The sequence below is a fragment of the Pygoscelis adeliae genome, unplaced genomic scaffold (genome assembly GCF_000699105.1).
Source record: "Pygoscelis adeliae isolate BGI_AS28 unplaced genomic scaffold, ASM69910v1 Scaffold62, whole genome shotgun sequence".
Taxonomy (NCBI): Eukaryota; Metazoa; Chordata; class Aves; order Sphenisciformes; family Spheniscidae; genus Pygoscelis; species Pygoscelis adeliae.
The window spans coordinates 3279131-3306774 of NW_008824401.1; the positions used below are offsets into that span (position 1 = coordinate 3279131).

General features: G+C 38.8%; 1 protein-coding gene across 1 annotated transcript in view; it reads left to right on the plus strand.

Annotated features, from left to right (window-relative positions):
* The window catches only part of PEPD (peptidase D), a 160621-nt gene that overhangs the window by 55842 nt on the left and 77135 nt on the right, over positions 1–27644 (plus strand). The window contains exons 8-9 of the mRNA XM_009320321.1: positions 677–752; positions 2182–2228. Of these exons, the coding sequence (XP_009318596.1) occupies positions 677–752; positions 2182–2228 (123 nt within the window). The remainder of the gene's footprint in view (positions 1–676; positions 753–2181; positions 2229–27644) is intronic.

Genomic DNA, 27644 nt, shown 5'->3' on the forward strand with positions numbered 1-27644 from the left:
TAAGGCATGAAGAACAGGATGGGGTTTGGGGGGGGGGTTGGTTTGGTTTTTTCCTCCAGAAGCATGTGAAAGAGAATGGACATTGTGACTGTAATTACTGCTGCTGTGGCTTCTGAATTTCATGTTTTGGGTTTTTTTAATACCAAACAGAAATAGCATTTCTTCACACGCCCCCTCTCCCCCTGCCTTTTGAGGTATTACAAATAGGTGGGAGTTGGGATTGTGCTGAATAGAAATTCTGGAGCTCTGGGAATTTCATTATGTAAACTAGTTTCAAATTGTATTTAAAAAGTAAATCAAGTATGCTTGTAGAAATGTTCCGTTTGAAGTAGTGTTTGAGCCATGACAAATGCAGAAATACGTTGCTTTTGTTCCTATTGTATCGTAGAATGAGTTGAAAAAATGTCGGTTGGACCCCTTGTTTATTAGTATTAAAATAAAGCAGGCTGATGTTTGGAATGCTTGTGACTTCCCTTTGTAAGATTGTTTTGCTAATGGTGAAGCAAAGCCAACAAAACTTTGCTGTCATGAATACTGTAATAGCTCTTCTCTCTTGAGGTGTACTTGATCTAATTTTACCACAGGTGATGCATATTATTTTCAGGTTTTTTTATTTCATATTCCTAAGCTGTGAAGTTGCAACCTAACCTGATAACCTGTTCTGCTTTTCTTTAAGTCGTGTGATTAAGACAGACATGGAGTTGGAAGTTCTGCGCTACACCAATAAAATCTCCAGTGAAGCTCATAAAGAGGTAATGGATCCTTTACTGTTAATAATTTTTGCTCTTAGTGTAGCAGTGGTACTCAGAAAATGTTCCCAGCAACCCTGAATTGCTTAGTAATAAAATAATGGAAAGGCTGGATAGAAATAAGAGGATAATATCCCTCCTATTACAGCCCAGTAATATACCTTGCATCGTCCTTGAACTCACTGGTGCATTTGTGATATGTGAGAAATCAAGTGTGGGTTTGGATAAGAGCTGGAGCCTCAGCAGAAGGTGACCTCCTTGCAATCTATCTGTCCTGTATGCATGAATACCTCTATAGTGATGGATAAAGAAGAGATCAAGAAGATTATTCTTCTGGCCCATGTCAGAATGTGTAGCTCTGAAAAGTTTAACTAGCAAGTTAGTCTTTCCAGATCCTTACAAACTGAAGGAGTGTTTACATGCACAATGGAGGATTCCTTAGGCTGCTTCTCAGAGATGGGTATGTGCCCCAGTACAGTGCTTCAAGATGCTATTCTGTTGACATAGCAATGTGGCAAAGACAAATCCAGGCTCTCAGCAAGGCTACTTAGGTTGGACCTAGCACTGTACCAGGGGAGTCATATTGCTCTACTGGTATTGATGACAAAATTAACTTGGGTGTCAATCCTGTACTCCATATAGTGATGCAGAGATGCCATGGGTTCTGAGCGATGACCAGAGGGAGCTTAGGTAAAAGTAGCTGATGAGGTTACTGACTCAACTATTGTCTTTGCTCCTGCTCCTCAGGTTTCTGAACTGTGAATTGTAAAAATATTTTAAAGTTAATATTGTAAAATTGCAAAGTCTAGGGATAGTAATTTGCATTCGTTCTTCTTGGTCCTTCATCATCCTTGAATACCCTTATCACAGCTGAGAAAATTTCTTCCATAGAGCAGCTGCCTAGAACTTTTACAATACAGAAACAGGCAAAGGAATAAAACTGGTGCACATTCTCAGCAAATCTGAGAACAGAAATCAGACTTATGGGTTGTAAAACACTGTTAACGCTAGTAGTTTTCTGTTGATTCAGATTGCAAAGTATAAAAGAGAATCTCCCTTTGTAGTATATTCCAGTTCACAGTTTTGTTTTGCTGGTGTTTCATAAAAGTAAAGCAAAAGGACTTGCTGCCAAGTTCACCAGAGCTTTCGGAATTAAGCATTGGTATTTTGATAAGCTGCACTTCATTAGGGTATAGTAGTTTGGCAATTAAACTTGCTTTATTGCTGGAGACTGTAGGCATTTATAAAGATTAAAATGAGTTTGATTTCTAATGTAGTTTTAAAATACATCTACTATTGTAAATTTAAATGAAGTACAGATGATATTTTTGTAATATAGGTTCCTCGGGAGATACTCGGTCATAAGTCATAAATTTATAAATATGAGATTCCCTCCTGCTATGAATGTCCCATGTTAATATGTATCTTACAGGTAATGAAGGCAGTAAAAGCAGGTATGAAGGAATACGAGATGGAGAGGTAAGAGTTTTTTCAATAATTGTAATAAAAAGGAGAAAGTCTCTCTGTAGTAGGGGTAGAAGCAATAACTGAGGCAAAGCAGTAGCATTGATTCAGTTGAGACTGAGAGCTCAGTGCTGTTTGAAGACTGCTGTAAACATAATTTTATTATTTTGAGGTGGTACTTCATCAGTTTCAAACGTATTTGATGATGGTTGATTATTTTTTGGTGATGGTTTAGTGTAGCATAATTCTCTTCCTGGAGTTTTAGTAATTTACAGAAGCGTTACAAAATAGCTGCTGTTATTGTTTGAAGCCATCCAATAAAATGGTGTTTATGGATAAACATTGCCCTTATGCTTGTTATGCTTAAAGACTGCATGTATGAGTGTTTAAGAACCTTATAAAAGCCTGTGTTCAATTACATTTTGCCTGCAATTATGAGTTGGCTTTACCTGTACTTAGCCTGTACAAGGAGCTCATCTTACAAATGTAATGGATGTTACTACAGCTGTTAAGAAGTCAATAAGAACACAGCGTATCTCTCTTACGTTGAAGAAAACATGCTGTACAGGCATATATAGGAATGATTGGCTGCTCCTGATACAGTAGTGATGTGTCTAGATACAAGGAAAACATTGCTTCCTCTTTTAAATCAATCTTTACATTAGATCATCAGCAGCCTATCTTATAAAGCACAGTTTTGATCACCAAGTCCATTTATTTTTAGCTTGCATAGAGTATTTTCAATTTTCAAAGTATCTGCATAATGAAGAAATAGAAAATAGCAGTCATATCTCAGTTACTGTTGTTTCTTGACAGTAATTTTTCGAACGTTAAGCAGGCTAATTCAGCCCGCAGTGAGGGGAAAATAAAGTGACCTCAACGTTTGTCATCAGGATTTCAAGGTAGCTCAAAAAACAAATAATGCCCTTAGAACATAGGCAATATGGAAAAACTAGTGTTACATTTAAGCAGTTTAAACTTCTACAGACTGTATGGGCTCATGCCTATAATTTGACTGTGCTTCAAATTGCAGTTACATATACCACCAGGTAACGGGGAAAAAAAAATGTTGTATACATTCTCCCACTAACTTTATTAACGAACCTTGTGTTTGTGTTCATTTTACTTACTGCCCATGCTATACATGCTGATAGTGAAATTTTGGCTCTGGAAGTCAATAGTAATAAAAAATTTCCACAGAGCAGAGTTTGTTCTCAAGTGCTTTTAAATGTCATGATCCTGGCAGTTTGGTTTAAATGTCATGCAACAAATACATATATATACACTCTTCTGTAAGTCTATGAGGTATATTGCATTTTCACTCCAGGACTTTCATTCTTCTCTGGCTAGCTTCTTTCATACACATCAACCTTTTGAAAAGATTATTTGTGTCTTTCAATTAAAAAAATAAATAAATTAGGCAACTATCTATTAAACCTATTTAAAATTGCCTTCTGTTCTTCCATATGTCTTGATTGATTACACTTCTTGAAAGAGTTTGAGGTTATTTCACTAATGAAACAGTCTTGGCAGACTACCTCTGTAGCATCTGCCTTGGAGACTGTAATTAGAACTTCAGTTTCTGTCGCTGGTGGAATTCATCCCTGCTCCGGTTTTTGTTCCCTTATTGCTTAGGGGAAAAAGGTCCTAAAAATGTAAACTTGTCATTTCCACACCTTTCTGGCAAGAAATGTGTAGTTGAAATGTTTATAAATAAAGTTAGAAAACAGTCTAGGAAATCCCTACTCTGTATGCAGATAAACCCATTAATGTAGTCTAATATTTTTTGTTTGTTTTTGTCAACAGGCTAGATAGCTTGCATTCAGCAGCTTTGGTACATCTGAAATCTAAGGGTGCAGAGAACCAAAAGTCTTAGTCTGTATAGGTTTATCAAAAGTATTCACACTTGTATTTAAGAGATCAATTAAAAGTTAATGAAGTTTTTCATTTTCTGATGTTTCCAGGGCTTCCACTCCCTTTGTGAAAGCTTTCTGAATTGTGTAGCCCTCCTCCCCAGGTGCATTTGCAGTTCCCACTGATGGCTGTGAAATTGTGAAATTTTGAAATTAATATAGATATCTCTTGAAATGTGGCCAATAAACCCCCTTCATATTGCTTTACTTCATTCTTTGACACTGTGGAGGATAGCGTGTGTGTTTTTGGGTACAAAGCTTGTCTGACCCTGTCTGCTAGGAAGACTAATGCCAGAGATCTCAAAAGCAATTAAAATTTTCCATTACTACATGTACAACCTAAGCATTGCCTTTTCTTTGTTCGTTCAGTTAAGCAGCCTTCCTACAAAAAATGAGTCCTTTTACTTCTACTGTATCATACAGCAAGAACATGTTAAAATACTCTAGGAAATGTATCTGAGAGTCAACAATATATAAAGCTAGTTATATTTTTAGGATTGGGATTATTCTCTGAGAAGTAATTTGAAGGAAATTAAGTAAATCATGGAGAAATCTCTAGATAAGATAATATCTTTTATTTTGAGGGCTGAAAGCTAGCTTCAGAAATATGCTGGAAGTATTCTTTATGATTAAGGTCCACAGGTAAATGATTTTGAACCAGTAATGTGTTAGTGCTGAGATATATAAAAAATGAACGCATTTAACTGCAAGTCCAATCAGCCCTGACTTTCTTTTTTTGGTTTGATGTTATTTAATTTCAATATAAGGTCAGTTGACTTTAAGGAGACAGCCAAGGCAATTATCTACAAACAGTAATTCACAGCATGTGTAATTGCATATAAAGTCATTTTGGTAGGTCAGATTCTGGATTTTCTCTGAAGTAATTTGTTTAGTATTTGTGCTTATCTCATGTTTAATTAATCTTTAATTAAAGGCTTTTAACTATGAAACTGCTCTGTAGTGAATATATTGTTAAAATACAGCAAAATTATAAAAGAAATCTCTTCAGCTCAAGAAGTACGTGAAAAAAATCTGTGATTTCGGCTAAGTTAAGTGTGTATATATAAACAGAAGTATTTTGTGTGTATATATATAGATATATACATAAACACTGAAAGTACTGGTTAGGACCTACAATCATCTGTTTCAGGGTGCTCTAAAGCGCTGGAGATACCTTCTCTAGATCAGTGTTTATCAATTTCTAGAGTGTTGCCTATTCGTCTGCTTAGTATTTACCAAATGAAGTTTTGATTCTTCTATGCATTTTCTCTTTTGTTCCCTTTTTTATTGAAGAGAGCAATTTTAAGACCGGGATGACTACTTGGAATTGTTGATTTGATTGGGGAATGACGTGAAAGTGTATGCTGTAGCAACAGAAGAGCAGCTTGCTACATACACAGTATTGGACACGTAGCTATTGTATGCATTGCCCATTTCTGTGGATTTTTATCCTGTTCTTAATAGCACTGAAGGCCCTGCAATAGGAGTGTGTGCTCAGTCCTGAATTCATTAAATGATAATGTAGTCATCATTGCCTTGATGATACTGGGCAGCACTAAGCCAGGCCTAAACGCTCATTCCCTTGTCCAGGATCTCCCTAGATTATTTGACTGTCTTTGAACCCCCTGCAGCTGCTGAACACAGGAGCACCTTAGTGTTACCATGCCAAATAACTGTGATTCCAGTACCTAGGATCCAAAAACTTGGATCCTGATCCTGTAGAGTGGGCTTTTTTAAAACAAAGGAGCAATTAACTAGTATAAAGGGCAGGTAGTGTGATGTGCAGTGTCAGAGGTGGGTAACAGTACTTTACATGTTGTTTCCATCAGTAAAAGCAGCAAAGTAAGAAGATACCTGCTTCAGAGGATGAGTGATCCTGTAGCTCTTGGGCACTGCTCAGGCACTGTTGGTTTTATTATCGGCTTGCTAGGGGAAGCCACCCCATGCCTGCTTTCCTCTCTGTAAGGTTTGCCTGCATTTCCTTCTTATGACTTTAAATGCTTTGGTGCTAAGGTTGGTACAAGTGGAGGGCAATATATGTTCCATACAATCTTGCAGCAGCCGGTTACCACGAATCAGCTGGAAAGGTCCTGGGTGTGACACTGGTTCTTCGGATGCGGTTGTAGAGCAGGGAGTTGGAGCTTATTCAGAGCATGTGCCAGCCACGTCAAGAGCTTGTTGCCCAACTGTACAGATGCCCCCTCTGTATATAGTGCAGAGGATCTTTTAGGTCTGTACAACCATACGAATAATTGTGGTGATTTTGTAGTAGTTAAACTCCACTCTGCTGTAACAGCAACAATTTAAAGAATAAAATGGCAAGAAGGCGGCTACAGAGGTTCTTCCTTCTTGGTTTACAGTGCTTACAGATTATTTCTACAGCTTGCCTCTCTTACCAGCCGAGGCTGATGAGTTCTTTATCCCTATTCTTTTTAGTACTGTCCCCGATTCCGAAGCAGAGCTTAGACTCTGAGATGAGTTGCTGTCATAGTGAAATTTAACATTGACAGATATCTGTGGAAGTCTGAGAGTGCTCTCATGGATTATGGCTCTCATCTTTCATTTATCTCTCTCTCCTCTGCTCCAGTGGAACAAACTGAAAATAAAACATATGTGTTATTTCACTAGAAAAGAGAGAATAGCCAGAAAAAAATTATTTTCCTTTGGGTATTTCCTTTTAGTGAAATGCTGATTGTTTTAGCTAATTAGGATTTGCCATTTACCATCTCCTGGTAGATTTTGCTCTTTGAATGTTCTTGAGAAAGTCATTGACTTCTGCAGCAAATAATCTTTAAAAATATTTCTATTTTTTTCATGATCCAGTTTTTGTGTTTAGAATTTAAGTTCAAGCATAGCCTTTGTAAGTCCTTCGCATAAGTGTGTGTGGATAGTAAACAAGAATGCCCATTGCAGCTGACAAAAATACTCGGGTGAATTCTTCACAGTTGCTTTTTGACATGGGAATGGTGTTGAATTGTTCCATGACCCTCACTGGTATTTGTATATAGGATTTTTATTAAACAAGAGACCAGCACTCCATTAATCTCAAGCAGCACGTCAGTCTGCTCAGTTACTGAAATGTAATTTTCTTTTCCTTTAATTTTTTTTTTTAAACAGTTGGTAGCATTGTGTAGCCTGAAAATGGCTTGACTGCCTTGTTTCCCAAAGCTGCCTCACAGTTAGAGGTGATGGGTTTTTAAATGTCGGTTACTGCTATCAAAAGGCTGGATTTAAAACTTGAAAATACATGAAAAACATCTGAAAGAAAGGAGGAAGGTGGCCTTTCCCCATGTTTTAGAAAAAATAATAATCCACTTATTTTTCCTTTGTTTCCGCATGCCTGTGTCATAGGACTGGTGTATGTGTCTGTCTGCTGTCTGGGTGGTGTTTTGGTACTAAGACATTCTTGTACCCAATATTATTTATTTGCCTTTATATCTTGTTCTAGTAGAAGGGTCAAAGGAAGAAATAAATCAGCAGCAATTTCTGGTTTTAGCAAAATGTCCGCACTGCAGAGCAGCTCAGGAGCTTCTGTTCAACAGGGATTGTACTGGGGCCGGCGGGGAAACGACTAGATGAGTTGGTGGTTTCATACCTGTGCCAGGGGAGCGCCTGGTGGGAGACAGCAGCTCAGGGTCACCCAGAACGTCCTAAAAACGGCGGTACAAAATGACGTACAGTGGTCCAGGGCCAGGTAGGCAGCTTAGTGCAGCTCTGACGGGCACATGTCGGGTAGCTGCTAATTGCTTAGGTTGAGTGAGCTACTGAATCTCGGGTGTCCAGTGCCCAGAGGGAAGTCAGATATATCTTTGGTGGGAGGAGCAACTAGATTCAGAGAGACACTTCCTGCAGCCTTACCCTCCTGCCTACCTTCCTCAGGTACAGCTGGTCCTTTGGTGTTTTAAATTAGGCTGTCTCCACTGATTTCCTAATCCAGCTGAATTAAGGTTGTAAATAGTCTTAAAATAAATCTGAATTTAAAAATTGGTTTAGAAAACCCCTGAGCATTGTTCCTCTTCTGTGACACAGAGAGGCAGAAACGCATATGTACACGCACTCGACTCAGCAGAAGTCAGGGTGAGGATTACCTCCTGAACATGGAGACCTCCTGTCTCAGCACCTCAACTGCTTTAGAAGTGCTTCTCTGTGGTAAATCCACTTTGAGAGGTTCCAGCTGCCCCAGCCCTGGCAAATGTGTATCCGTTTCCAGTTCCCCTGCTCTCCCCAGCTGAGAGGAGAAATGTGGGGGGCAGAAACCCCCTGGGGAGGGCAACGTGGCGGCACTGGAACCTCTGAGACCAGATTTGCCTGAACTGCTGGTCTGTGTGGTCATAGTGGTTGGTGGTGGACTCCATTAACTGCTGGGAGGGAGCAGAGCAGTTCCAGTATATTCCCAGTAACCTCTCAGCATTTTCCCTTTGCAGGACATCCCGTGGCAAGCTCATATGTCCTCTCTTTCAGTAGAGGACAGCTCTCGTTCACCTCCTGGTTGCCACTTTAATTAGCTCTTTGTGTAGAAGAGTACTGTTTAATTGCACAGGTCTCTTTTGTGACTTGTGATTGAAGTTCCACGTAATTGGGTTTTATCTTCTACAAAAAAATTGTGGAACTGGACCATGTGAGAACTTTAAAATAAAACCCTCTATCAGCCCACAGATACCAAAGAACAATTACTATGCTGGTATTGGAAAATGGTTCCCTTTAGAAAGAGAGCTGTAGAAGGATGTATGCAACATGTGTGCGTACAGAACTGGGCTTGCTTGCATAGCAAGATATAACCGAACTTTAAATGCTGTGTCCTTGTGTGTCCTTACAGGGTTGTTAATCTTGTTAGTGCTGTGATAATTCATAATTACCCTTTTATTATTTTTTTTGGAAATCAAAAGGTCATTGCAATTTTTATTTAAATTTTGAATCTGATTGAAAATTACAAGCAATATTAATTTCTGTGGGTGTTTTGTAGAGTGACTGTTACTCATTTATATTAAGGAAAGAACAATCTTCTCAAATTAGCAATGATCTCAGTTTTTACTGAATCTAGCATGGCATTGAGATAGTGAACTAATTAGAATTACTAATGACAAGCTAAGATTGGAGATATGTGAAATGGAACTTGTTGTAAAAGTCAGCAGGCTGAACTGATTATTATTTGCTGTGGATTTTGTTCATACTTGTTTAGACAAGTCAAAAGTAAAGATTCTACCATATGTGAGGCTTTGTCTGCATTGTGAGCTTTAGTTCAATAATTTTTGCTAATTACTGTTGAAGCAGAGAGGTCAGAATTTTGTGTGTGTTTGGCCCTCATCTTTTCATAACCAGAATCGCTACGTGATCATGCTTAGAGACTAGAAGCCCAACTTGAAGGAAATGGGTAGAATACCAAGACTGTCCATTAATAACGTGATGTCGCACACTGACCTTCTGAAAATCAAAACCATTTTACACAGATGAAAAGAAAATGAACAGATTCTGTTCCTTGCTGCTGGCGTGCCCCCTGCATAAATTCTTTTCCAAATTGGTTCTTAGAGCATCCTCGTCACTGTAGTGTGCAAGTGCCGCCTTCCAGCTTATTAAGCAGCGTTTCTAACATCTATCCTGATCGTTCTTCTTGTTTGTTTGTTTGATTTTTGTTTGGTTTTCTGTTGTTGCATCATCTCTCTAGAGGAAGAATTGTGCAGAACTGTGTACTATTTTGGCAGGTAGTAGGTTTTTTAGTGTACCCATTATCAGCAGTATTGAAAAACACAAGGTCAGGATTATAATTACAGGATGATATAAGATAGTCTTTTTTAGTTTGGTTCTCCATGCAGATGAGCTTGGTCTCATTTGCAGAATGTTGTGTTGCTCTCAAGTGTTGTAATTGTTTTGATCGTGGGTCTTGGTCTTGGTCATGGAGTTTTAAGTGTTGTTTGGACATGGTAGGCTTAGGTCACTTGATGCTTATTAAGGTCTGAGATTACAAACAATAATTGAAAAAATATATGTATGGGAAGTCAATGAAGGCAGCAAAGGACAAAGCTGCAGGTGGTTGCCTGTAGCGAGGGATGCAAGAGTACTGAAGTTTGCTTAGTGCTGAAGTCTTTGTCTATGCAACTATGCTGCATTTCTGCTGTCCGAGCAGAGCTGAAGACAGCATGTGTAACTAAGGTTGAGTTGTATAGCAGGGCAGAAGAGAGTTGAATTGCCAGGCAGAAGTGATGGAAAATGAACTCTAAGTGAAACTTAGGATTGGGGAGGAACCTGAATCATATCAGACAGTAGAGGTGATGTTTCTGCTAAAAGGAATTTGCCCCTGTTGAGAACTCCTCAAAACCCAACATTATTTCTGGGTTGCTTGGATTTTGCTTTCAACAGCTCTTCCTGAGTAGATCAAATTGAGCCTTGAGGCAGTCTTGGGAAGTGAGGGATACGAAGAGGTTTGCTGACAACTGACTCTGTGTCTTCTGATTCATCTACTGAAACCTGTATATTTAAAAGAACCCATGACATATGTGATATTTGAAGGCTCCAGAAGTTAATCCGTTAGTGTAAGGTACAGTTGCCATCACTTCTCACTTGGTACAATCCTCTTGTAAAATGTCATATCTTTCAGAAGTACTGGACTGGTTTTCTGCTGCCTTCTTATTTCAGAATTAACCTGCTATGTCCTCTTGGTCAGGACTGAATGCCAGAGGTGGGCAGGCATTCTTATGCCTCCCTTATTCTTATTATTTTAGCAGATAATTTATAAAAATTGTGTGAAGTTGTTTGGGTGCAAGGTGTACCTATACGTTGTAAATGTTAGGATTATGTGAAGTTTAGGATGTTAGATGTGATTTATTAATAGTCTTTTCCCTGTCTAAACGCTAGATTTGCTCTGTGATGGAAGCTTTGACACTGGGTGTAATACGGTAGATTGGGTCCACTCTCCAGGATAAATTTTTTTCTTTATTGTGTGTTTGAAGGAGAACAACATCATGTCTGTGACTAATGTGTTGTTTGGGTTGGAAATGGCAACAGCATTCAGGAGTTGGCTTCCCAATCCTGCAATATTTACGGAGATTTCAGAGATGTTTGTGTTGAGGGGAGGAGTCATCTGGTTTTGATCAGAAATTCTGTCTTTGTGAGAAGAAAGTCTGTATGGTATGACAAGAAACCATTTAACTGAGGAAGGCCCTGGCCAACGCTGTTTCTGTTGCTGTTGCAGCTTAAAGAAGCTTGTCTCCATAAGACCTTCCTAGGGGGTTGTCGTGGTTTAACCTCAGTCGGCAACTGAGCACCACACAGCCGCTCGCTCACTCACTCCCCCCCACCCGGTGGGATGGGGGAGAGAATTGGAAAAGCACAAGTGAGAAAAACTCGTGGGTTGAGATAACAACAGTTTAATAATTGAAATAAAATGATAATAATAATAATATGATAATAATAATAATACACAAAGCAAGTGATGCACAGTGCAATTGCTCACCACCCGCCGACCGATGCCCAGCCAGTCCCCGAGCAGCGGCCGCCCCCCCAGCCAGCTTTCCCCAGTTTATGTACTGAGCATGATGTCCCATGGTATGGAATGTCCCTTTGGCCAGTTTGGCTGTGCCCCCTCCCAGCTTCTTGTGCACCTCCAGCCTTCTCAGTTGGTAGAGCATGGAAAACTAGAAAGTCCTGGGCTAGTGTAAGCATTACCTAGCAACAACTAAAACATTGGTGCTATCAACTTTGTTCTCATCCTAAATCCAAAACACAGCACTGTACCAGCTACTAGGAAAGAAATTAACTCTATTCCTGCCGAAACCAGGACAGGGGTCTAGAACTTGTTTGGGTCAGGTAAGCTTGTTGGTTATTTGGGGCCGGTGGGGAAAATAGGTCTCTGTTACTTGAAAGAGTTCTTGAATGGGTGTTGTAACTTCTTTCTGGTAGCTTTCCGTATTACTTTATGCTTCATTTTCATATTGGTTCTAGCACTTCAGATCAGCGTAGTGATTTTACCACGTATGATAGGCCCTTGGAGCCAGATTTGGCATCTTTAGGAAGATTGCTGAACTGCTGCTCACTGGGCCTAGTGCAGTTTAGGATAAGCATTGAAAATTAATCCGTTGTTATATTTCATCCCATCTGATTTCCACTGTTGGTGTTTGGTCTTTCTGCCCTTCTCTTCAGCCAGCTCAGGTGCTGGAAAACAGCCTGAGCTCTGGGAAGAGAAGCAGCACTTGCAGAGATGGTGTATGGATGCTTGAGGCCCGTGAATGGATCAGTGGGACCCTGTGAACAGGGTGCGGCTTGTTTGCAGATGAGCTTGGGGACGTGCAGATTTTGTGACCTGCCTACAGAGCACCTGTGTAGTCATTTGTTTGGCCCCTGCATCAAGAAGGGAGTGTTGAAATGTTCCCAGGAATTGGAGAACGTGTCATGGGTAGACTTAGTTGCAAAATGTGCCTGCATCTTCCTGAACTGCATGGAGTCCTGCTTCCACAGCTTCCCCTCCCAGAAAAATTCTGACTTCTGCAGCTGCCTAAACCTGGTTCAGACATTGTCATCTCAAATTGAGTGTTATAATCTTTATTATCCTTAAGGCAGTAGGTTTACATATCCCATATGACAAATTACTGCATTATTCTCTAAGAATAGTTCAAGTATTCTAAAAAGAATTGAGGGCAAATTAAGCTCTATAGTGGGACCCTAACCTCCTTCTAACCTAAGCCCTTACTGCGCTTCTGCTTACTCTGTGTTGTTGAACAGAAGTTCAGACTTCAAATATTCAATTTGAAACTGAAAGGAAGATTATGAAGCATTGGTGATTATGTTGGCATTCTGTGTCACTGAATAGCACTTGTGTGTTATGTGCTATGTGGGTGGCTGTGTATTTGCTAAGAAGCATAACTGAAGATGAAAGTTTAATTATTTCTTCAAGGCAAATCCTCTCTCCCGTGGACTTAAACTTGCATAAGAAAAATGAAAATTCATAAGGAGTGTAAAAATTGGCTAAAATTAAAAACCATTTATTTTTACCCTATTTATTCTTCTGAATAATAAAATTTCCCCATGGGTTTTTCGAACATATGTGGAATAATTACACTGCAGAAGTGGTGCTTTAGTTCAGCTTCTAGAGCTAGGGCAAACATTGTGATTATGCTGCAAGCTTTAGTCTAGGTTTTATAGAAAATCTCATTCAGGACTCTGTTGCTGTCAAGTGCAAAAAACTGTGACCCATGGATTGGTCCCTGTGGGAGCAATTATTCTTTGCAGAGATTTTTTCCAGCACTGAATATTATAAATGTCAGAAAAAAGTTTAACCCTCAATACGTCTAAAAGAATGTTTCCATACCTGCTGGCAAGAATATAAATGTTTAGCTTCTATTTGCAAGGGTTTTATGTTTAAGCCAGGATTTTTTTTCAAAACTTGTTTTTATAAACAACTCAAAAGTAACAATGCTGTCTTTTAGTTATACTCTGCATGCCTTGGTGAAGACAACACAGGGGCTGAAGCTGCCTGGTGCTGCTTAATGCAGTGCTGTGCCCAAGCCTCTTGTGATGGGATTCTTGCAGATTGGGTGCAGTGTGATTTGATGATTAAAACCTCTTGTCTACCAGTGGGAGAGAGGGGGAGAATGTGGAGTGAGCGTGGGGTTGCTTAGGAACATGGGTTACCATCTGATATTCAGTATGCATGAGTGAAATGTTTTGGTGAACAAGAGGAATATGTTCATCTTCCAGCCATCGGTCTGCGGAAGGCAGTGGGTAGAATCTGGGGTAAAATCCTAGGAGCCAATGCTTGCCTTCAGGGGAATCTGCTTCCTTTTGAAGAGATGCAATGTGTGCATTTTGACTTCCTTAATTCTGGCGTTTGTTTGTTTAAGTCTTATCAATCAAAGCATGTGCATTATTCCTAGCAGAAATTAAAATAATATTTGTCTATTACTTAAAATAGATCCAAACGCAGCAGATTTCCTGCCCCCACCTCCCTCTATTTTCTCATGTATCTTCTTCAGTGCTAGGCATGGTTTGGTCATTAACTGTGATAAAACTGTGATGAAATGGATAGAACTTGCATCATGTGTTTAAAGGCTTTTGCAAAGTGAAAGTAGTCATGAGATGCAAAGAGGTATGTTATGCTACCTATCTCTGAAGTTCAAGTCTGAGATGGCTAGAAGCACCTTTCACTCACCATAATACTTCACTGAGGCATAAAGACAAATTGGTCCTAAATATACCAATCATAGGACAGGAGGGGTCCCCTTCATTTGTACTTTTTTTTTCAGTTGGTGATTTGTATTTATTACATCATTTGGTGCTTTTCTAACTTTAAAATATTGACGATACTCAAAATAGTCTCAGGCAATGTTAAGTGAAGAGCTGCTGTTTTTGAGAAATAGAGAGCACCTTGCAAGTAAAAAATGGATAAGTCTTTTCTGTTTTGCTCATGCTAAAGGATACAGATTCATTTGTGTGGGCAGACACAAGTGATATCTTTTAGCTATTGTGTTGAACTTCCAGTGAAATTTGTTGAGATTTTTTTTTTTTTTCAGGAAGGGTGTGTTAGGTTTTGGTTCAGTTATGCTTAGCATGCATAGTTGTATGAAGAAATAATTTTACAAGATTTTGTGAGGCCTTTCAGCAGTTCAAAAGTTTATTCCAAAATATTATGGGGAAATGCACTGCCCTGAGATTGTGTACCATGTTATGGAGCTCAGGTGAGATGGCCGGTTCTTACGTGGAGCTCCATAACCTCCTGTAGGTTGTCCCGCTTGCTCTACACAAAATGTACTGCTTCTCTACAGGCACTCTGGCTGTACCTACATCTGCGGGAGTGATCCCTGCGTGTTATTTTTAGCTAAATTACTTTGTTGTTTGTCAGGTGTAATCATTCCTTCAGTGTTCAGTCTCTACATTTTATCTTGCTCCACTTTCCCCTCCTGTTCGGTGAGGTGACACAGAGGGGAAGGGTAGGGTTGTGCCCTTTGCCACTGCTTTGATTCTTTAAAGACATCTTGCAAAAATCAATGGGTGTAAGCATGTGTAGGTGGAGACTGTTCAGGTGTTTTACTTCTGAGTAAAACACCTCACTTCTGAATGTGTGAGACAAAGGCCTCAAGTTGCGCCAGGGGAGGTTTAGATTGGACATGAGGAAAAATTTCTTTACTGAAAGAGTGGTTAAACATTGGAACAGGCTGCCCAGGGAAGTGGTTGAGTCACCATCCCTGGAAGTATTTAAAAGATGTGTAGATGAGGCGCTTAGGGACATGGTTTAGTGGGCACGGTGGTGTTGGATCGACGGTTGGACTCAATGATCTTAGAGGTCTTTTCCAACCTTAATGATTCTATGACTATGATTCTATGAAAGGTTGCATATTATGGGTTTGTACTGGGCCAGGTTGCTTGGCCGTGGTTGGTGGGGCTGAGTGGGGAGTGCGTAGGGTGCTAGTGGGACCAGTTCAAGTATGGGGTCCTGCTCCTCTATGCCAGCCAGCCCTCTGCACCAAGTTCATCTTGATGGTCTGCTGGTGGCCTCGCATTGATCCTCAACACCTGAACAGGGTGTGGGGCTCCAGGCTTCCAACTTACAGCTACAAATCTTGGCAAATCACAGCTGTCACTATTGTCACTCCAAATAAATGCCAGATCATTACCAAGTGCCATTCATCTTCCTTCACTGCTTCCACACCTGCTGATTAGCCCTCTGCTAGCATCCAGTGCCGCTCACCACGCAAGTCCCCAGGCCCCAGAGGTATATGCTCAAACTCCTACAGGTACCTTCTCTTGCTTTCAACCAGCGCTGCTGCTGCCAGCCCTAAACACAGCTGCTAGGGCTTGTGCAGTGGCAGGCAGGGGGGCTGGTGGGGACCTGCCATTTGTAGCTATGTGTACTGCTTGTACTGAAACACGAGGCAGAAGGCTTCTCAAAGCTGGCAGTGATGAAAACTTGGCTTAAAGTATTTGCTTTTATCTAGAAAGAACCTGAGTGAAGTACTGAGTGCTGTTGCCTGCTGAAGGACTGGAAAAGAAGTTCAAGCAGTGCCCTCCAGCAACACTGGAAAGAAGAGGCTGGATCTTTCCTGGTATTTCAGAGATTAAAAAAAAAACAGAAAATGAAACTTTCCATGCCATCTTTCATATATCAGGAAGAAGCCTAGAAGCTGATAGGGATGAGCAGAAAGCATATGTCTTCTGTATTTTTCCTTGCTGGGAGATAACTTTTACAGTGGCAACAGTAGTTTTAAATCTTCATTTTCTGAAAGAAAAAAAAAAAGCATTACTTCCTTTATTTTTCAGATGGAGCGTAGGCAATTACAGCTGGGCATGCTGGTCTACGCCAGTAGACCATGCACTCCATTTTCTTTAACTCTGAGTCACTCCTAGTTGGTTTTACATATATTTTTCTTTTTTTCAACCTGAACAAGTATTTTGAATCCATGAATCATTCATCTTGGTGGTTCTCTTATAGAACTGGAAGCAGGTGGAAATTATCAAGCTGCTGAAAAGGGATCTGGGAAAAAATGTGTATCAGCTGCCATCATAGGTAGTGCGCTTGTAGACATTGCCGGTGGCCTCGAGATCAAACAGCAGAGAAATAGCTTCACAGTAAGAGCCCAGGAAATTCTAACTAGGTAATGAGTAGTGGCTTTCTTTTGATTTACAACATGGCTTTACAATCAATCTATAAAGCTTTGAAGAGAAAAAAAATAAACCTCTAAGGGAAAGGGAAGGGCCATACAATTAGTTGTTACTGTCTGCTTACTTGTCTTTTCTAATTCCAAGAGTGTGTGCCAAAAATGGATGATAGTGTGCAAAAATCTCAATTATTGGCTAATTCCTTTGTAGGTTCAAGCTGAGATACAGTTCACATCATGCGGTTCTTGGAGAATATTCAGTTTCATCTTAGCTATAGATTATGTGTAGGCAGGTGTAGTTGGCAGAATTTGACAAGGGTTGCATGTGTGATGGAACTTTCAGGTCTTGTATATCAAATTCTTGCTCTGATCTCCTTTTCTTCCATCTCCAGTACATGGCTTTCATTAAAGAATTGGATGGTGAAGTGGAGGTGATTGCTTGCAGAGTATTTCAGAACCACATGTGGCAGTATTTTTTTTTACTCAAGTAAATCACTACAGTTCAGAAAACTTACTCGGGAATATTGGGCTGGAATTTGGATTTAGAAATGCAGTTTATAATTGTCAAGACACCATTTGGTTGAGACTGCTTGGTCGTTAATTTGTTTGAAGTTGACACTTGAGTTGAAAGACTAATAGCTGCCTTGGTGCATTGCTCAATTTTAAATCTAATCTGTTACAGAGTTTGGGTGTACCGCTACTGTGGATGTAGTTTGTCATTTATATAGCCAGGGGAGCAATACTATTGTTTGGGGACCTGGGGGTTTACTGTTCACATGCACAGGGGTTTTTTTGGTACATTAGTAAAGCTTGGACATAATGAAGAGCTGATCTTTCTGATCTTAAAGTTTTAATATGTGTATTATAGCAGTTGTTGCCACTATTCAGAACAATTTATTTACCATTAAAATCCAGAAAACTTGTATTTTCATCATCTGAAAAATGAAAAGAATTGTTCAAAATTACAGGTTTAGCTCTTGTCGTGTACACAGAGTGCTGTCAATGTCATTGTTTCTATATTAACATGCACATAATGTCAGGGGGTTTTAGTGCATGTGACAGGCTCTTCTGATATGACTTTTAACAAGGATTTGTGGGGAATTTTTTTGAAAAGTGGCTATTAACTTGCGTATATGATCTTCATTTTCAAAATTAGTAATTTGCAAACTGAGGTAAAGTTTTCATTCATAGTAACAATCTATCTAGTGTTATTTCCTCTTCATATTTCAAATTAATCAATTATATTTTATTAAAAATAATTTTCCTCAGTTCACATAGGAATATTAATCTAAATGTAAATGATGGTATAGGCATGAATGAAAATGTTTCCCCACCCCAATACTAGAAAGCTACTACTTCATTAGGAAGCTAATTTTTTTTTTATTCTCTCAGCTCTTCGTGTTTCCCCAGTCTGGCTCCTGCTTTACTCTATAATGATTTAGGCTGGCAATAGTCAGCAGACAACTCTTTTTTGTTGTTGGGTTTTTGGTTTTTTCCCCCAATGCTTTCTTGCCTGCGCCCATTCATTATTTCAGTATCAGGAATATTTGAAACTTGGAGCGTAAACTGTGAAATATTTGGTGTGTTGTCTTTTACATAGTTAATAGATGTACCAGATCCCCAAAGTATAAATCAAATTATGTAGCCTATTATGCTTTACATAGGAGAAACAAAATATGAAATATTTTACAATGCAGAAAGCTCATGTGAATCAAACTTTTGTTGTTCCTAAGGGATACAATTTTGACAATTTTATGAGCTTGCAATTTATTTGTAGGGTGAGTTGGCACATGGTTTTGATAAAAGTAATGTTCACACAGCATACTGCTAACAAGAATACTTTTTTAAAGCCACTAGTCTTGCTGATTTGTATTGTTACAACAAAGTATCTGTTAAACTCCCTAGAAGTATGCCTGTCTGAGATATACTTCTAAACCCTGCATGGTAATGCTGGTCTGAGTGTGAACAACATAAGCTTTCAATCTGTGCTGAGGAACATTTTTAAGGAATAATAAAAAAACGAAAGCTGCTAAGAATTGGGAGGGGAAAAAAAAAAAGCTGTGTTTTTTCCGATACAGACTTGATCTTCTGCAAAAGACTCAACGAAAAACGTTGGCCTTGAAACTTTCATGCTACCTGTTGCTCTGAAAGTGTTGTCTAATGTGACTGTCCAAAGAATAGGACTGTTGATAGGAATGACATTTCCTTGAACAAATACTTCAAATTGTTGTCTTGCAAGATATTCCTCTAAAAATATGTGTTAAATCATATCGCACACTGGACTGAATATATGTTGCTCAAAATTCAAAATAAGGCTTTTTACGTGCATGCCACATGCTGCTTTTTTTCTGAACAGGATGTATACAAAAGGTAACATGGAAATTCTGTACCAGTTGTGATTGTGTTTCCAGCTGCTGACATGGAGTTTGAAGCAGAGAGCAGAGCTCTGGTGAGGCTCCCCTACACATGTATCAGCGAAGAATCATGGCTGAAACTATAGCTTCTCTTGCTTTCCAGACTTAGAATGGCATTAGACATCTGTTCAAATTTCCAGCTTAATTTTTAACATCTCTGTTTTCATATCTTGTTTCTTTGAAATTGCTTAAAGTACTTGGCTGGCAGCCATTTCTGAAAAGTGTGTGGAGACATGCTATTTCAGAAGAACCAGCCTAATTGGTATTTATTCTTTTTAATTTTCTTACTCTTCTTTCCCTTTTTGCTATTTAAATTGCACCAGAGAGCAAGTCTGCAAGCATCCTTATTTCCTCCTCCTTCCCTCCCTCTTCACTTGTATCTTTTCATTCTTTTTTAGTCACTCTTCAGCCACATGCAATGTACTAAAACAAGAAAAGATGTCTCACAGTATCTGTCCCACTATTTGGGATATATGGGATATATGTTTCATAGAAAACTTGTGGACAGATTATTATATTACATATAATATAATGAACCTGTGAGAGGATAGTTCAGAAAAATTATGGTAAAAGGAGTTTGGTAAAAAAATGATTTATGAAGTAAAGAAGCTGAAAAAAATTGTGATTAGCGTAGAAATTACGTAGAAATTTTGCTTGTTATCAGCCTGATCTTTTGTGTGTTCTCATTCAACATTTTGTCTTTCTAAAAGCGTAAAGTAAAGACAATCTGTTATTGCAGGGAGAATTTAAGACCTCTTAAGAGCTGAAAAACAGTGATTTTTGAATGGTTAAATTCTGAAAGAAATGAAGTTATCAGTGTTTTCAAGATCTGGATACTTGGCATGGAGCTTGCTCTGTTCAATATTGCAAAGTGCAGAAAGATTCAGGAGGGCTTTCCGCAGATACATGGGCTGTCAAAACCTTTGTTAATGAGGGTTTATACCACTTGGGTGGAAAGAGACCAAAAGGAATACTGTTATTTTTTAAATAGCACTAGTTAGCCTCCAAAACGCATTTTCATTGCTGGTGAACTTATTAGAAATACTCATCATGGGAAGTCTGAAAGGTGTGATATAATGAAACAGGCTGCGTGGGTGAAAGAAGAATGGAATTCAAGTACTCTAGCCAGGTTCTATGTGTGTTTAAAATATTATTTGTATGTATTTCAGTTTATAGGGAGTGTACGCGCACACACACTCCCCCCCCCCTCTCTCTATATATAATATTTAAAATTGCTTTAAATAAGCCCTGATGGAGCGCAATGTCTTAGAGGCTTTAGCAGCTTCAGGAGTCATCGTTACAGGTATGAAATGCGTCTGCCTCAAAAGGCTGTTGGAGCAGCAGTGCCCTGTAGGGTTATTAGCAGCTTCTGAAGATATTGCAGTACTAATCCTACAGTCACAGTTTTGGGGAGAGAAGACGTGAACTTTGCCAAATTTTTCTTGGCAAGACCCATTATTCCCCCATTTATCCCTCCTGATGTACATGCAAGAGGCTGGCAGAGGACTGTTAAACAAACTCTTAAACATCCATATGTGCAGAGGTAAGACGGAAAATGCCAGTGAGTCTGGCCTTTGCCACGATACTTGACTCCTACCCGAGCGTTTCTTACACACGTCCGTGGTCTGCAAAAAATGTTTGTGTGCCATATACAGCCTGTGAACACTGGGTTGTTTCTTGCAGCACAGTGGTGAGGACTACTGAAATGAGAAGAACCGAGCAGCACACCCCAGATTTCAGTATAACTAGATACAAGTGGGAAAGGGTATATTGCAGGAAAATGCCTCAGCAGCACACAAAGATTTAGTGGGGATTTGGTGTGTAGTTCTGATGTCTTGTCACAGAAGTCTAGGCAATATAAAAAAAATAAATCTATAATCGCATTCAAAGGTCTTGATTTTCAGAGTGATTAGAGAAAGCAAATGCTGCTCTAAGTCAGAATGTAGGATTACGAAGAGACTTTATTGAAAGATACAGAAGTCCAAAGGGATTAGTGAAAAGGAATGCTTCTAAGGCTACTAAACCTAATAGCAAGTACAAGAAACTATAGACATGATCTTTAGCCAACAAAGAATCTACACAGACAAATTTTACATGAACTCATTGTTATTGAGTTAGTTATTGAGAAAGTTCAATGTAGAGTAAATCAAGAAGTTGTAAAAACAAAACCAGATTCTTCATGTTAACAGGGTTTTTAGGAAAGGAGAGTGGGAAATGGAAAGCAAAAGGATAGCATTTTACTTCTGAGAGTGTGAGAAGCCACTAGGATTTTGTCAGGTTGGTAAGATGTTATTTGTTTGCTTTTTTGTTTGTTTATTCCTCCTTTTTATTCAAAGAAGATTCGAAGAGGAGCAATAGTTTGGTAGTTGTAGGTAGTAAACTCGAAAGCTGTATATGGCTTACATAATTATCTTTATTCTGAATAAAAATAGGTAGTTTGTAGAATATGTATGCTTTATCTTTTTCCAACCAGGGAACTGTATCAGATTAATTTTTTGTGAAGTCTAGTGGTATTCCCTATTTAAGGATTTATTGCACTTGAGAATCCTTAGTAAATTAATTACATATTGGGCTAAATGTATGATTTTCTCTGAGGCTAAGGATTGCTGTTGTCTGGGTGCAAGTGCATCAAAGCATCAGTAAGTGCCAGTGTGACAATGCATAGCCTTATGAAAGCTTTTCCCCCTGTACATCCTGTGGTATGAAAATATTTGTCTTTTTAATACTACTAATACAGGTAATTCATTAATGGGGGTAGATGAACTTGCCCTGCACAACAGCTGTCATATGAGAACAGAAAACTAGAATTATAATAAATGCTCATCTAATAACAGAAGTCAAGAAAGCCGCTAGCTGAGACACTGCCAACTCGACCAGCTGGGACAAGGATCAGCATTTCCAGGGGCTAAGGCTTGGACTAGAAGTTAAAAATGTGTTTCCATACTGAGCTCTGCCAGGAGGTGCTAAACAAGTCTCTTTGACTACCTTATGTTTTTCCTTTCATTATTTCTCTTCTCTGTGGAGACAGAGCAGAAGCTCCAATTCTCACTATGGTACCTATAACAGTAAATGGCCAACCTCAGCTGGTTCTCTTGCTCCTCTGTGATAATACTCAAATGTGCTCCAAAAGCCACCCATAAGGCCCACTTCCCTTTCAAATGCAATATACAGCTTCTGCAGTTATGCTTGTTTGGTATATTAAGGTCGAATTCCAGTTTTCTGTTAAGTTAATCAGATTTGCTTTTATTACAAGTTTTTTGTTGTTGTTGTTGGTCATTACGAGGTGAAATAAATGCAGAATGCAACTCAGGAAATTACTAATTAAAGGAGCGGTAGACTTGTTTTTAAAGATTCTTAACACGGTTAGTGAATATAAGGAGAACAAAATTGAACTGCTGGTAAATTATGGAGTGGGAACATGAGTCTGTGTAGTCTCTAAATTGCAGTTCACCCTAGTGCGGTAATTGCTGCAAGTACTGAAAGCAGCTGGAATAAATAGGTGAAACTTTTTTATTTTCCCCAAAAACCTTGGAGTATTTGTAAAGGAGTTTTGCAAGACTATGTAGGAAACTCACTCAAGGGAAACATGATAAAATGAGTTATAGAAATAGTAGTACAAAGAAAAAATACCCCTTTTTTTTTTTTTTTTTTTTTTTTTTTTTTTTTTTTTTTTTTTTTTTTTTTTTTTTTTTTTTTTTTTTTTTTTTTTTTTTTTTTTTTTTTTTTTTTTAAGCTGCGGGTGCATTTTAAGCTGCGGGTGCAGCAAATTTAGGCTTTGTCCTTCTTGGTCGTGTTTTGACTAGCTGTGATCAAGAAGATGAAAATCTGAATCATTGTACACTTGGAAAAGGTGACTTGTAGCAATTCAAAGAGCTTTTATTGCATTGATTATTTTGTAGAAAAGTAAACAAAATAGTTTGGAGAACTGCAGTTTATTTCCATATTGTGTGCATTTTAACAAAGGTGTCCGTTTTCAGTTGCAATCATTAAAAATTCAAAAAGAGAAATTAAAAATCTGTGTTCTTCCCACAGAATCACCACAATTGTTAAATGTTATCCTTAAACCTCTCCTTTCCCATTTTTCTAATGAAGACTGGTAGAAATAATTCAATTCATTTGCCTGGAGAAGCCTGGAGGAGCTGTGCTTTCCCAAAGGCAGGCCTAGGCAGTGTGGGGCGCTGGTGAGCTCATCTGGTGCACAAGAAGCTACAAGTGAAATGGATTAATCTGTTTTCGTTATCCAAGTTAACAGGAAATTAAAAGTAAGGCTAGAGAGCGAAAAATATATTGGATTCCTTTCAACTTAGATTATCAAAGGAGCTGCTGCTAATGTAAAGAAAGACCTTGGTTTCAATTTTGAAAAGTGCTGTAGTCCCACTTCCATAGTGCCTTTTCAGTAGAATTTAAGCTTTTAAAGGCTGGATTTTTAAAGTCAACTGTATCTTTTTGGATAGAGTATGAATCAGTGCTTTAGTATTTTGGGGGTGTGGGCTTAAATTTCCAAGATATTTAGATGCTTTCTGAAATGACCTTGTATCTTCTCAGCTAGTCTTGATTTAAAAGCCTTACTAATAATCCAGGAGGGGTATAAAGAGATGCTCCTGTTGAAAAGGAATTGCAGAAGTTTGTGCAATCTGCTTGCTGTCCTCTTCCCTAGTACCACGTTAAAGAAACCGGTGAGCAGCAGTGTAGGTTCACCACGCAGGTCACCAATTTGGTGGAGTGAGCAAGGGGCAGCTCAGAGGCAAAGGCAGGTCCTCAGGAAGAACCACTCCTGCCTCTTGTCCCGAGCAGGATTCTAGCACTAGGAGAATGCTGTATAAAGTGGTCTCTCTTGAAGTTCATAGAGGTAATTAGCATAAAAGCGTGAAATACTTGAGTAAAACTAATTTTCCCATTGTTTGTTCTATGATGAATGCTGCAGTGCTAAAGAATACAAACCTGGAGCTTCAGAGAGCAATAAGGGGGACTTCGAACATGTTAATGATAAAGAAGAGATGGCAGCATTTCTGTGATCACTTGAGCCCTTCTCCAATAGCTGTTTTGGGTTAGGTTGATTTGGGTTTGGAGTCCTTTTCAGTTTTATATTGCTCTATATTTTATGGGGTTTTGTTTGGGTGTGGGGTTTTTTTTGAGATGGATGGTGGCAAATGTGTCAGAAACAAAATGAAACAAGTATGAAAGGAAAAGGAAAGATAAATGCTATCATGATCACTACGCATTTTGTTAAACAAAATCAGGAACTGCCGCGTAACATCTTAATTGAAAAGGTTTGCTTTGATTCCTTTCTTAATATGAATAATGCTGATGTCCTATCTTTTGCTCATGAAAACAGGGTATTTACCCAGATGCTTTATCTGTCATGAAACTTGGGCATCTGCCCAATTAAAAATTACTTCTATTTGACTAGTCCATTTAAAGTACAGATGGCATAAAACCAAAGAATGATCTGATAGCACAGGGGAGAAGCAGAAAATGTTATTTAAAAGCCAGAGATATCTCTAGCAAAGCTGCTGTATTTTCTCCTTTCCTATGGTGATTTTCTGATTAGTTCTATGTCAAACAATCTCCTTTACCTCACTCATTCTTGTAGTCCTTTGCTGAAGTACCTGTATTAAGTAATTTTAATTTATTATGATAAGCCATATACAGTTTGCCGTTTAGCAAAGTGCTTGTCAGTTTGCTGTAAACCATCTCATGTGATGTGACCTAACCAATTCTGGCAGCAGAGAGAGTTCAACCACAATGTAGAGCTTTAAAGTTATTTACAGTGCTTGAAGGTCTGTCTGCGTACAGTATCCACTTAATCTGGCCTAAATCTAGGGAGCTGTCTTCTGGTCCTGCCACTCTGTCTAATGGCTGTTAATAATAGCTGTTCTAGTCACCCTGTCTTCTGAAAATCTATCTGGAGCTGTTGCATCTCATGAGGCAGATAAAAATTGACATTTTTTTATTGATGTAACTGGTTTCTGCTGAATACTTGGGGACAAATAAAAGTAACAACTCAAGAATGAAGGGGAAAAGTAATTCGTTTGGTGGAATTACCAGCCAACTGACATCTGTAGTTAAATAAGTAGTCCTTTAAAAAATACAGTTTAAAATATACTTGAAAAGTGAAGAATTAAAATTAGCTTTTTGGCTATCAGTTGCTTTAATAAATCACATTTATGCTTCTGAATATAAAAATAATTTCATTATTAACTTTATTAAATGAATCCATGGTATAGACAGATCTCATTTAACACTTCCATTTCTTCTCGTGGATGTAGTATTAAAAGTGAGAAACTGCACACATTCATTTTGTGAGCAAATGAATGATCTTTGTTTGCTGTTACTGTTTCCTAACTATTTTAATATCGATATATGTATGCAATATAGAAGATTTAAAAAGTGGGTTAGATTTTAGCAGATCATGTGGTTCTGATTTACACTTGGGGCAGGAGGAAAGGGAACAACCCATAGGTGCAGACTGGGGTTATGGGAGATGCCAGGTTGAATTCCTGATGAGGGAAGCTTATTTGGCAGCTATGACAGTGCTGATACGAGGTTCCAGTAGTGGAGGACAAGTATTTAATTAATTAGAGTTAATGTGGTGTTATGAAGGACATCTTATTAAAGAAACCTGGATTTAATTTTTTAAATTAGATTACATTTAGTTGATAAAGTTAACTCCATGGCTGTAATATACTTAGCCTTCAGTAATGCATTTGACTTATTATCACACAACATTCTGATTAGTTGTATACAATATTAATAAGGTACACATTAAATGGATTAAAACCTGGCTGACAGAAGTAGTTGTCAGGAACGAGTTGTCTTCTAACACTTGTTCTTTTTTCACAAGTGGGGTTACAAAGGAGTTGATATTAAATTTGATGGTATTTGACTTCTCAGAAGTAGTTTCTAGATCCCAATAAATCATATAGATGTAGACCTTTGAGAGTTAGTAGGTCATCAAAATGATGAGAAGGTTGAGCAGTAAGATCTGGATCATTTGATCAGCTGAGCTTATTAATATAATTTTTTTTTAATATAGATGAGAGAGGCCATAAGTTTAAGAAGAAAGAATTTAGATGAAAGCTAGAGAATACTGGGCTTGTGATCTGGAAATAATTTAGACATGAGAGTTTGCAAACAACTGAACATGTCCTCTGTGTAGTGAAACTCTCTCAGAAACAGCTAATGAGATTTTTATATATACATCAGAACAAAGGCTTAATTACCTCAGGGGGAATGAATCTAGTCCAAGGTAATGTTTTTTAAATCTCTCTCTAGTACTTCTGTGTCTGATGTCTGTGTAGGAAGTCACAGCTAATGTCTTCTAATGTCAGCTCCATTTTGAAAGTGATGGCAAGGAACACATTTTCCTTGAGAAATAAGAGTGCCTACACACTGAATTATCCAAGAATAGTCATTTGGGTAAATACAGGCAATTCTTTAAAAGAGTGTACAGGTACTGTTGGGGTGCTTAAACAAAAAGCCCCCACATGTTTAGTAGCTGTATGGTGAAGCCAGACAAACTTGAATAGAAACTGAGGTACATAGGTAAGATATAAACCATAAACAAGGGAAATGGTGAATTCTACCTGTTTACAAAATCAGCACTTTTTAAATGGAAAACCAGCTTATTTTGGCAAAGACTTTTCTAAGTAAGGACTTAGGCGAGTTAAGTGTAAAAACACGTGTCTGAGCAAACCAGTGGTCAATGTTTCCTAAACTTTACCCTGAACTCAGAGAATTCAGCAGCCCTCACTGCTCCCTGATGTGCCATGGTCTTGAACAACGTGTCCTGGTCTTCTAACATCCCCCCTGGTCTTGGTCCTCTGTCTGGCACTTGGTACTCAGGGCATGAGCCAGATCTTTTTGCCTTGTGTTTGTGAAGACTGCTGCTTTTATAGCCTGCTTATGGGGTTTCAGCACTGACCTCATGTGATACTCGCTTTGTCAGTGAGGAATGGCAAATAAAGCCCGTATTTCTGTTTATATCTCATAAGCTTACTGAATCCAGTGAAAGAGGTTTACCTATTCTGTGTGTAGGCACCTCCAGAGGGAGACGAAAGGTACAGTATACTAGTGAAAAGATAATTGCCAGCTGAATCAAGAAGTATTTAAAACACTTTTTATATTCCTGGCAGAACTAGTGTCTGTGGCTTGTAGGCATCCTAGACTGTCTCTGGGAGCCACTCACATCCCTGTTGCAGAGATTTGCAAGGCAAGAAATAAGCGTTGAGAATTTCTATAGATTGATCCACTGCTGCTTGGATGTGGCATTAGACTCTGGGACATGCTTTAAGGCAGTATGACTATGTAGATCTTTTTCTGCTGTCTTTGGGGACGTGATTGCTTGTTCGTCTATATCAGCAGAAAGCGCAGAAGACCTTGTGGGGTTAGTCTGGGAGCTGTTGTCCTGCAAGTACTGCCTCTGCATGTTGCCCAGTTTTCCTTCATCTTCCTGTAGGGACAAGGAGCCATGGTTGGTGGGTAACATCTTCTATATAGAGAGAATAGGTGATGCCATTTTGG